General features: G+C 60.4%; 1 protein-coding gene across 5 annotated transcripts in view; it reads right to left on the bottom strand.

The window, feature by feature from the left end:
- Positions 1-6,235: 6,235 nt before the first annotated feature.
- RAB3IL1 (RAB3A interacting protein like 1) overlaps positions 6,236-11,840 on the bottom strand; it is a 40,417-nt gene continuing 34,812 nt past the window's right edge. For all 5 annotated transcript variants that reach the window (XM_008274400.4, XM_008274398.4, XM_008274401.4 and 2 more), the window contains 4 exons: positions 11,659-11,771; positions 10,064-10,163; positions 8,208-8,274; positions 6,236-7,223 (listed from right to left, as the gene is read on the bottom strand). In XM_008274400.4, coding sequence (XP_008272622.3) covers positions 7,141-7,223; positions 8,208-8,274; positions 10,064-10,163; positions 11,659-11,771 — 363 coding nt within the window. In that variant the 3' untranslated portion in view covers positions 6,236-7,140. The remainder of the gene's footprint in view (positions 7,224-8,207; positions 8,275-10,063; positions 10,164-11,658; positions 11,772-11,840) is intronic.

Raw genomic sequence — 11,840 nt, 5'->3', positions numbered from 1 at the left:
GGGTGCGGGGCGTAGGGGCCTTCAGCCGTGCGTCCTGGAACGTTGAAGCCCGAGCGCCCACAGATGGGGACGCTACCTCGGGGGTGACTGCAAACGGCCACCCCCAACCCCGGTCTCCGTGGCGAGGCCGCTCCTCCAACGCTGCGGCTCACGCGGAGCCCTCTGCTGGAGGCAGCCTCGCGTCCGCCTGCAGGGCCGGGGATGCCCAGGGGTGGCTCCTATGGGGGAAGGGTGCCGCGCGGGGTGGCCGGCTTCTTTCCTCCCCACCCTGCTTACCTGACCGCGACACTTTTTTTTTTTTTTTAATGTATGCATTCAAGTCCTTAGGAACGTGTTTGGGTTAAAGACGCCGGGTCCCCAGAGTTAACAGTTCGTCAGCAGGAATGAGTAAGACCAGGCTAAGGTTCTGCACCTGGCTAAAATCCAGAATGTGATTCAGATCTGGTTTGGGGGCAGAAAAGTATTTCTAACAAGTTCCTAGGTGAAACTGATGTCTCCGTTTGGGGAACACACTTGGAGAACCCTGAATGTATTTCTCTGATATGCTAACATTTTGTCGTGGTCTTAACAATTTGTTGAAAATCACCAGTTAATGCAATTGTCCTTTAGGTTCCTTGGGGGACTGGTTCCAGAAAATTCTCTTTATTTTTTTTTTATTTTTTATTTTTTGACAGGCAGAGTGGACAGTGAGAGAGAGACAGAGAGAAAGGCCTTCCTTTGCCGTTGGTTCACCCTCCAATGGCCGCCGCGGCCGGCGCGCTGCGGCCGGCGCACCGCGCTGATCCGATGGCAGGAGCCAGGAGCCAGGTGCTTTTCCTGGTCTCCCATGGGGTGCAGGGCCCAAGCACCTGGGCCATCCTCCACTGCACTCCCTGGCCACAGCAGAGAGCTGGCCTGGAAGAGGGGCAACCGGGACAGAATCCGGCGCCCCGACCGGGACTAGAACCCGGTGTGCCGGCGCCGCAAGGTGGAGGATTAGCCTAGTGAGCCGCGGCGCTGGCCAGAAAATTCTCTTTAAAGGCCAAAATCCTCAAGTGCTCAATCTGCACATAACCTGTGCACATCTTTCCACACGCTTTGTCAGGTCTAGAATACCTGCCTCCCCGGGGCAGCTCAAATGCTATAGAAATGGTTGTTGTGCTGTATTATCTGGGACTAAGGATGAGAAAAAAATCCGTATACCCGTTCAGTACAGACCCAAGCGTCACAGGCCTGACCACATGTACATGGTGAGAGGCAGGGCGTACAGTGTTCCAACAGCGAGTGCTGGAATCAAGACCATGAGCCCGTGGAGGCTGCTACTGCAGGTGCCTCTGCATCCTACATTCCGTGGAACCGGCGCAGTGCCCAGTGGGCGGCAAATCCAAGTTTTGCATTTTGGAAATTTCTAGAATTTTTTGGGGGTGGCGCAGTTTCCACCTGGAGTGAGTTGACTACATGGCCGATTGTATTTGTGCCACAGATGAACCAGGCACTGCAGAAGGGCAGAGCAGGCCTCTGGTTCTTCCTCCTGGGTACCAGGTGCACCTCCCCTGGGTAGTCAGGATGGCGGGTAGGCCTGTGATGCCAATGGACCAAGGCTGCCTGAGCCCTCTCCACAGTGGCTCCCACCAAAACTGCAGCCCCACGTGGGACTGCGTGTCGGGGAGGTGGCCGGGACTGGAGGTGACGCAGTGCCCCTGACCCCACAGGGTTGCACTGAGCGTGTGGATGAAGGTGGCAGATTCTTGTAGGAAAGGCCCCCTCCCCAAACCAGAATCCAGCCCACCCACAGGGGACATGGCCCCCACTGCACCTTCAGCAGTCCTCAGTGGTCAGATGTGGCCAGCGCTGGGGCCATCCAGGGACTCCTTCCCTGGGGTCCTGGCCTAGGTCCAGCCAGGGTGTGAGGCGGCTGAGAATGGGGTGTGTTAGGTGCTCCCACCACGCCAGGAGAGATGGAGAAGACGAAGGCCCAGACAGGGTCTCCCAGGAGGTTAAAGGAAGACAGGGCTCAGGCCAAGCTGTCCCCTCCAGCCACTTGAGCCCAGCACAGCAGACAGATGGGTGGGCCCTCCTGCCACCGGGAGTTTGTTCCCATAATGCCTTTACTATGTCTCCTGTGCAGACAAACAGCTCGCCTGTGACCTCCCAGAGGCTTCACCCCAGTGGACCTTTCAACTTTCAGAGAGTCAGGGTGGGGTGGGGGGAGCTGGGGACTCCATTGTCTCTAAACCCCCAAGTCAGGGCAGCCACAGCGTCTCAAGCCTGCTTGGAAGGGGAGAGGCATCACTCGACATTCCTGAACTGCCAGGGTTTGTAGGGGTGTGTGTGTGTTGGCGGGGTGGGGGTGGGGGGCGGGGGACTGGCCAGGCGGAGCAGGCAACCTTGAGATTCAAGGGAAGTCTCCAAATGTAGCCCCCGCCCCAAGCCCTGCTGGTCTTCTCCCTGCCGTGAGCTGCCACCCAGGCCTCTTTGTTGGACGTGTGAAATCCCCACCCGCTACAGAGCCACCAGCTACATCCTGGGGCCAAGAGCTGTGTGCACAGTGCCAGCAAGGCCTGGGCAAGCGGGAGAGGCTGGGCAGCCGCCTGGCGGGGACGCCTGAAAGGAAGCACTCCAGGCTGAAGCCAGGAAGAGCCATCCTGAAGCCGGGACGCTGGCTCCACAGCAGATGCACAAAGTGGACTCAGGTCAGAGCTTTAGGGCTTGGCTTCGAGCCAAAGCTCGCTGCACCGTGAACTTGGTTATTGGGCCCTGAACACAGTCCTCCCAAGGAGGGAGGGCCTGTGGAGCCACGGGGTGGGGGTGGGGGGCATTCAGGGCAGGGACTGCAGCCCTGCTGGCCATCAGAGGGGCTCCTTGAAGGGACCACCATGGTGGCAGGACTGAGCTCTTGGAACACCGCTGAGAAAAATGGAGCTGCACACAGCCGGCCACCACACGTGCAACCGCAGACGGGTGCTCAGTATCACTCGTCAGCAGAGAGAGACAGCTCAAAGCCACGATAGGATAGGACCTACCAGGTACACACACACAGAGAAGACAGGGTGGCAAGGCTGCGGGAACACCCGGGACGCTGTTGGTGCAGCCAACAGCACATGGAGCGTGTCCAAAAGCTAGGAATGGAACTCCCATGTGGTCCAGCAGTGGAAGCAGGGTCCTCAAGAGAGCTGTGCAGCCACATTTATAGCATCATTCACGATAGCCGGGGGAGGGGGGCAAACTACCCAAGTGTCCACCCACAGGGGGAGGGATGAGTGAGAGGTGGGCTACACCCACAACAGTGCGGGGTCAGCCACAAAAACAGGGTGCTCCGATCCCCTTGCACAACGGGTAAACATCGACGACACCCCACTGTGTGAAATAAGCCAGGTGCAAATGGCAAATACGCATGACTTCACTCACAGGAGGTCCTTGGTGTAGTCAACCTGACAGAGACAGAACACAGAATGGTCACTAGGGGCCGAGGGCAGGGAACAGGGAGTTGTTGGCCAGGTACCAAGTTTCCGTTTCTGATATATTCTTCTGGTTTTTTGAGGAGGGGGAGACAGCAAGTCAGAGAGCAACAGCACTGGCTCCCATCTGCTGGTTCACGCCCCAGATGCCTGCAATGGCCAGGACTGGGCAGGGCTGAAGCTGGGAGCCAGCAGCTCCATCCAGGCCTCCCGTGTGGGTGGCAGGAACTCAATGTCTTGAGCCACCGCCGCTGCCTCCCCCGGTTTGCATTAGCAGGAAGCTGGAGTCAGGAGCTGGTGACCCAACCCAGGCACCCAACATGGGAGGCAGGCATCTTTCCCACTCTTTACCTCTAGGCCAAACACCTGCCCCAGCATTTCAGTTTTATAAGTTCTGGAAATTTATTTCAGAACAGTGTCAATGGTCTTCACATTACTGAACTGGACACTTAAAAATGGGCACCGGTTTGAGTCCCAGCTCCTCCACTTTTTTAAAAATTTTTTTTATTTTTGACAGGCAGAGTGGACAGTGAGAGAGAGAGAGACAGAGAGAAAGGTCTTCCTTTGCCGTTGGTTCACCCTCCAATGGCCGCCGCGCCGGCCGGTGCACCGCGCTGATCCGATGGCAGGAGCCAGGTGCTTTTCCTGGTCTCCCATGGGGTGCAGGGCCCAAGGACTTGGGCCATCCTCCACTGCCTTCTCTGGCCACAGAGCAGAGAGCTGGCCTGGAAGAGGGGCAACCGGGACAGAATCCGGCGCCCTGACCAGGACTAGAACCTGGTGTGCCGGCACTGCAAGGCGGAGGATTAGCCTATTGAGCCACGGCGCTGGCTTAGCTCCTCCACTTCTGATCCAGCTCTCTGCTATGGCCTGGGAAAGCAGTGGAAGATGGCCCAAGTCCTTGGATCCCTGCACCCATGTGAGAGACCTGGAAGAAGTTCCTGGCTCCTGGCTTTGGGTTGGCCCAGCTCTGGCCATTGTGGCCATTTGGGAGTGAACCAGCAGATGGAAGACCTCTCTCTTTCTGCTTCTGCCTCTCTGTAACTCTGCCTTCCAAACAAATAAATCTTTTCTTTAAAAATGGTCTATTTTATATGTTTTTGGGGGAAGCTGTGAAGGCCATGTTGCCCAATCTTTCCAATTCACGGACGAGAACACTCAGGCCCCAGCAGGAGTGACTTGCCCTGGGGACCCAGGCCTAGCAGGATTCCAGTCAGGGCAGGCTTGGCAGGCTGTCCAGTGTGGCAAAGGAGGAGATATGCACAAGGCCAAGCTCAACGCCTGCACCACCCTGAGGCCAGCGTTGGTGCTAGCTTTTAGGAGGTAGCCAAGGAGGCTGAAAATGACTCAGATGTGCCCAGGGCACTTAGAGAGGCTCCAGGAGGCTATCTAGAAAATACACTTAAGAGGAACAGCTGTTCTGTGGCTGATGTCAGCTAACCCCACCTGGGGTGGCCAACAGGCGAAGCCTCTGGAAGCAGGCATCACATGTCTGGGTCCATTTGCCAGGCCCTGGAATGTTGCCTGGTGTCCACTTGGTCCTGGGTGTGGCTGGACCAGGCACACAGCAGCTAGGCCCAGGGGTGGCCAGGCCAAGGCCCAGACCTGTATCCTCCTCTGGACTGGCTGACCCAGGACTGATGTGAGCAGGAGAGACTGCAATACAGGAGAGGACATGGGGGTCTTCCTCTTCCCCCGCCCCCGGGTATGCTACAGGTGCTTTATTTATTTTACTTATTTATTTTTAATCGCCAGCCTGCTCCCTTGAGTCTCAGCTCCAGCAGTGTGCCCAGCACTATGAGTGGCACAGAGGAATCAGCTGGTATTGAGTGAGCAAACAGGATTGTGACAGGGGGCCTGGCCAGTGGTTAGCTAAGGGGCCTGGGGAGAGAGGGAAGGATTCAAAGCAGGTGAACAGGGAGGCAGGTGCAGGAACAGAAGAGGATTGGAAGGCATGAGTGTCCTGGGAGGGGCCAGAGGTGGTGATGGGGCAGAGGGCCTCGGCAGAGTCCTGGCCAGCCCGTAGCTGGCCTGGCCTACCAGTCGGCTGACCCCAATGTCCCAGACACCCCAATGGAAAAGTCCCCACAAGGTGTCACCAGCCCCAACAGACACCCAACCCAGATGCTGCCAGGAAAGACACCTGCCGGCCCGAGCCCACACCTGTACAGGTGTGTGTGTGTGGGGGGGGTCAGGCACCAGAGTCACCTCCTCAGCCCCACCTTCCACTGCTACCCCTTGCTAAGAACCCATCCAAGACCTGGGCTGGAAAACCCGGAGTTTCTATAATCCCGTGCTGTTGCTACAGGCAGACATCACCAATCAAACCTGCCACTGTCTTGCCAAGACCCAGGCAGCCTCGATGCTTTGATCCTGAGCTCCAGGCTTCTGTGAGACTGGAGCTGGCCATGCCTGACCACAAGGAGACCCAGAGGAGGGAAGCACCCTTGGTGCTACAGCGAGGCAGTGGGAGAGGCAGCCTGGGCTCCACGCACTCCCCCCACCCAACCCCATAACAGGCGGCTCGCAGGGAGTGGGACGCCGGCCTCCTCTCCCAGGGGCAGCCCACAGCCCCCAGAGAACCCCAAGGCGGGAGGCCTGAAACGTCCTCCCCACGGTAAGTGGTGCTGTCGGGGGCGAGGGGGGTGGCTGCCTTAGGATTTGGGTTTAATCCCAAGCACGAGGGCGGGTGAGGAGAGGATTTGGTTTCATTCCTTCAGATGCCCAAGACCTGGCGGGAGCCCCAGGGTGCAGGCGTGGAGTTGCGCGTGGCCCCGGCTGTACCAACAAAGCCTTCCTTTATGAAATAGAGATCGTGTTACATTCCATCCGACAAAAGAAATCCAGGCGTGGTGAGGGATGCGTCCAGGTGGGAGCCCCTACCCTGGTGAGCACCCCAGGCCCTGCTCACCTCTCCCAGCCCCACGTGCGAGGGCCCTGCTGTCTGAACGCCATGCACTGCTGCAAACAGGCATGGGTGTCCTGGGGCCCTACCGGTGTCTTACTTTGGGGAAAAAAGGACCCCAATCCTAGTGGCTTTGGAAGCAGAGTCTTCTGGACCTCAGGGCTGAGCTGGGGGAGGGAGGTTGCAGGGACAGAGGGAGCAGGGGCCCTGACTCATTTTAAGATTGCTTTGGGGCTGTTCCTAGCCGGGCCAGCTCCTCCATCCAGCCCCGCTGTCCCGTGGGGCCTAGGAAAGCAGAGGCCATTGGTGGGCACTCCCACTGAAGGGCACTTGGGCTCAGATGGCCACAAGGGGGCGCTGCTGACTCGGGGCTTGGGAACCTAGGAGGAAGACAGCCTGGAGATCTGGCCACCCCAGGACAGTCCCTTTCTGAAGACCAGGCAGCAACAAGGCACTGCAGGCGGCAGCTCCTGGGGCTGGGGAGGGGGTGCCGGCTGCACCAGGGGTCTCTTCCCAAGCACTGAGTCCCCTGAGTATGGCTTCAAGCTGCTTGGTCTTTGGTGCTTCCCTGGAATTGTCTGGTGGCTGCAGAGCCCAGTGGGGTGAGAGAAGAGGCATCTCGTGAAGTCCAAGCCTGTGGTCCCCGGACGGACATCTGGTGCTGGCTCAGTGCTGCCCCGTGGCCTGGCCATTTGTCCGTCCATTCAGCTTGTGGCTCAAGGTTGGCTCCAGGACTGTGTCTTCCCATCTGTCCCAGGGCAGGTGTTCAGGTCAGAGCCCTAGGCCTTGGGCCATGGCCTAGGCCTCCTGTGGGAAGAAGCCCAGCTTGGCCAGCGACATCTCCTTCCGCAGCCTTGTGATTTCCCAGAACATCGGCTCCGCTGCAGGCAGACAGGGACGGCTCAGGGTCACCCCAGGCCCATGGTCTGGCCCTCTCCCCTGGCGATGGGCAGGGCAGCTGGCATGGCTGCACCCTAGGACACCCCAAGCCCTGGGACAGGTGACCTTGGCGAGTGGCTGAGGCTTTCTGATGCGGAGCCTTGGAAGCTGAGCCCTGAGCTCACTGCAGGGATCTGCTCCCATTCATGACAGCCACTGCACATCCTGGTGCAGACATACTTGTGGGAGCTGCCACACACTGAGCCCTGACGAGCCCAGGCCCGGGAATCACACTCCGTAGGCTACAGATACTTCCCCGCCCTGCCCCTGTGCGGTGAGCGGCCTCACAGTGTCAGTCCCTGTGTCCTCTGGCTTGGCAGGTGTAAACACTCAGTGTGCCTTGGCCTTGGCCCCCAAAGGGGTCTTGACCCCCAAGCTGGGGAGCTCCTTACCCAGGGTGAGGGGATGTAGACCAAACTGGATCAGGAGAAGTTTCCCAGGGAGCAAGGTTTGGAGGAGGAGTGGGAGTTAGGCCTTGGAGAATGGAGGCAGAGGGCAGTGGGTGATGAAGGACGTGCCAGGTGGGGGACAATGGCTGGCAGGGGTCTTCAGACAGCCACACTGGGAGGGGGGAGATTCACAGAGGAGGCCCCATTGTGCAAGGCCTCGAATGCCAGGCCGTGGCAGGAATGCTATCCCTGCAGGCCAGGTGAAGTTTCTGGGTAGGAGAAAGGGCAGAGGAACTAGGTACATGGCAAGCAACAGGAATGCCATCCTGGTAGGCTCCTTCAGCAGTACGCCTCTCCACACAGCTCAGCACCCAGGGCGCTCGTGGGCCCTTTCCACAGTCGCCCCTTTGCTGCCTTCCCGAATGAGGAGCTCTGTAGTCCTGTCTGGGCCACAAAGCAGGTGGATACCCACAGCACATGCCCGGCCAGACTATCCTGTGGGTGCCATCCCTCTGCCGGCCACCAGGGGGCACTCACCATCCTGTCGCACCAGGCCCTGCTGGATGTAGCGGATGTAGGTGAAGAAGTTGCACACTGCGGTGATCTGTGGGCAGAAGCAGGTGGGGTGTGACCCACCAGCCCCCAAGCTTGGGGTCCCCCAACAAGCTGGTACGGGTCCAAGACCAGAGCAGGAAGTCCCCAGGTCCCCGTGAGGCTAGAGAGGGCTCCCTGACTCATACACGGCTGCCAAGTTTTAATGAATGACAGCCAGACAGGTGCTACACCTTGTAACAGCAGCACCTGCCTGCAAAACCAGGCACGTGCAGCCAATGGGGCAGGCATGCTCTCCTTCCCACGTGACACGCGGGGAGGACGGACGCCAGGACCACGGAGATCCCATGGCTAGTTAGGTGGCCACACTGAGACACAAAACCAGGCTGGCTCAGTCTTCCCCACTCCCCACGGGCCAGCCTGCAAGCTACTTCTGATACCAGGAAAGGCAAAGGGGCCACAGCTGCCCTGGTCCTTGTGCCTGAAGCCCCCAGTATGGCCTGAGGCCCTCAACCATGCCAGACACTGTGCCAGGCCCTGGGGACCCTGTGCCGGCTCAGGAACTGCCTCGAGTATTCTCACGGTTGGAGGACTCTCCCCTGGTGCCCCCTCTGCAGGCTCCACTCCGCGGACCCCAGCCCATAACTGCCAGGCATGGAGGACACACAAGGCCAGCCTCCTGCCGCACAGGGTCTTGAGCACAGGGGACCAGGCTGAAAGCGCATCGTGTGGCCGGGGGGGGGGGGGCTGCCTGAAGGCAGGGGAGCCGGGCATGCTGTTATGAGGGGCAGTGCCCCCTGGAGCTGTGAGTGGGGCGGGGCAGGGCGGAGGTGGGGCAGGAGCCATGCTATGGCGCCGGGCAGTGGGGAGGCTGGTGAGCAGGGCGTGGCAGGGAACAGGGTGGTCTCTCCTAGGGCTGTGCTTTGCAGACAGCCTCCCGCCCCCACCCTCATCAACTCCGTACCCCTTGTTCTCTAGGACTTCAGACCCTTCTCAGCTCATCTCCGCCCCAGCCTCGCCCAGCCCAGCTGGACCCCCAGGAAGAGAAGGTGCCAGGTGAAATCTTGCTGGGCATGGCAATGGCTGGAGGCATGGTAGGGGGGCTTTTATTGAGCCCTGGTTGGTTTGGGAAAGGGGCAAAGGGGACCTGTGGCCACTGAACCAGGTTCTGGGCACAGATCCCTGGGGCAGGGGCTGCAGCGACAGGACCCAAGCATGCAGGGTGGGGAGACCCTGGGTCCAGGTGGTGTGGCTCAGCCACACACCCCCTTTCTCCTCTGCTAAGGGGGCACTCAGCACACAGCTGGAAGTCGCATCCCGGGAGGGCACAAGGGCTATGGGGCAGGCACCTCTGAACCGCCTAAAAGGGCCCTGCGTTATCCTGCAGGCTTGTGTCGGACGGCAGAGGTGATGGAAGCTGGGTGGGAGGTTGTGTCCTGGCTTTGGAGCTGCCAGTAGCCTCTGGGACCTCAGAGTGTCCCCAGGCGACAGGGACCTTGATCACAAGGACCTGAATTCTACCAACAGCCATGTGAGCTTGGAGGATGACCCTGGATACAGGAGCAAGGCTCGGCTGAACCCCGATCGGAGCCAGAGGAGTCCCTGAGCCGGGGACCCAGCTGAGCGGTGCCGGGGCTCCTGGCATGGGACCGTGGGATGCTAAGTGTGCGTGGCTTAAGCTGCGGTTTGCTGTGACGTGCACACTCACACCCGTGGTGGGCTGCGTGCCTGCTCCACACCTCTCAGCCTGCACCTGCTGCACATGTAGGTGGCATCCTTACTGTGCTCCCAGAGTGTCAGCCCTGGTGGCCCCTTAGTGACCCCTGTGCAGGATGACTTACCCTGGCCCGGGAGGACGGTGAGATGTAGTAGTGGCTCTCGGAGTCCCCGAGCCGGATGCGGTGGCGGCAGGCGCGGGCCAGCCCGCTCAGGGCACAGGTGCTGGGGGAAAGCAGAGGGGGCCGTGAGGGCTGTGGGGGCTGGCTGGGGCTCACCCTCCCCCATCGTGTGGACAGGATGCAGAGGGAGGGGCAGTGAGCAGATGCAGTGGTGGGGGCCTGGATTCCCCTCCCCCGGGGGCAACCACCCCCAGGATAAATGTTTCGCTCTGGCTGGACCCGGCCCCGAGACCCCTTGCCTCGTCCCTCTTGGGCAGGAGAGCTTGGTGGAGCCCTGTCAGGTGTACCAAAGCCCCACCTTCTAAAAGTGCCCCCATAGACGTTATTGGGAACGTCAGACCCAATCGCAGGAGCCAAGGTCTGTCCCTGACCCCAACCCCCCAGTGCTTACCTGCCTTGCCCATCCTACCCTCTTTGAGTCCCCTTAGCTCCCCCATGGTTCTCAGCTGCGGCCAGCCAGGCCCCACGAAGAGCCCCCCTCCCAGGCCACCTTGTCTCCTCCCCCCAGGCATGTCCAGCCACCCGCACGGCGGGTCTCTGCGGCTTGAGGGCCTCCCGTTGGGTCTCCCACTTCCAAACCCAGCTCTTGCCTGGACAGAGACCTCTGGGTGACCACCCCAGCACAGGGTCACTATCCCCAGGCTGGGTCAGGCCTTTTGCCTCGACACCTCCTCCCCCTCCCAGCCCCTCTCAACCGCATCCCAGCCAGCGACTCCTCCCAACACCCTCCCTCGCCTTCCCAGTGGCTTTAGGGAGACTCCCAGGTGAAAGATTTAAGCAGCTGCGTGGGTGCAGGACTTCTCTGGGTCACGGTGGCTGTCTGAACAGACTGGAGGTGACTGGATTGACAAAGCACCAGCCCCAACCTCTTTCCACTCTGGCCCCAGTCACCCTCTGCAGGCTTGGCCGACTCCCTGTCCAGCCCACTGCCCCGGCTCCTCACACGGCCGCTCCTTCTGCTCCCTCCCCTACCTGGCAAAACCAGCTCACAAGTCCCCTTCCATGGTGAGGCTCCCACCATGCTGTCAGCTTCCCTGGCCAGATCCTGGAGGGAATCCTCCCCAGTCTCTGCCCCTTGCTCCACCTACCCTGGCGAGCGGGTTTGGCTGCTGCCCCTGCTCAGTGCTGCCTGTGTAGTACAGGGGACAAGATGCCAGGGTCGTTGGACTACTTATTGGCAGGAGGCATTGCCAGCCACTGAACATCACTTCTGCGTTAGTGGGGGGTGTGTGTGTGTGTGTGTGTGTCAGAACTCAGTGAGGGGGACAGGGAGGTAGGGGGAGCAGGGGTCAGCCAGCCAGCAGAAGGAGGAGTCCAGCTCTGGCACTCCCTTGGAGGGCCTGGGGCTCCCCAAAGACCCATCAAAGCTGCCTCCTTTGCCTGCAAGGGAGCCACAGCTGTCCGTCTCCCGTCAGGAGCCAGTCATACCTGAGCCCCGCCCACCCCACCCCCTGGGGTTCCACGCTGAGACTCAGCCCTCACTGTCCACCTGCTGGGCAGGGCTTTCCCGCGTGGGCAGGAAAGGGCACGGAGCTTACTTGGCGCTGCCGCACTCCACCGCAGCCACCGTTACAGCAGGCAGCGTGTGCAAAGCCACGGGCTCGATGGTGAGCGTGTTGTCCTCCACGGCGGCCCGGACCAGCGCCGAGAGCTGCAGAGACCAGGGCGGGGGTGGGGGTGGGGGTGAGGGGCCTGGCCCCTGCTGTAGGGTGCGGGCTGT

The sequence above is a fragment of the Oryctolagus cuniculus genome, chromosome 1, assembly GCF_964237555.1.
Source record: "Oryctolagus cuniculus chromosome 1, mOryCun1.1, whole genome shotgun sequence".
NCBI classification, from domain to species: domain Eukaryota; kingdom Metazoa; phylum Chordata; class Mammalia; order Lagomorpha; family Leporidae; genus Oryctolagus; species Oryctolagus cuniculus.
This window is presented reverse-complemented; position numbering and strand designations above follow the sequence as displayed.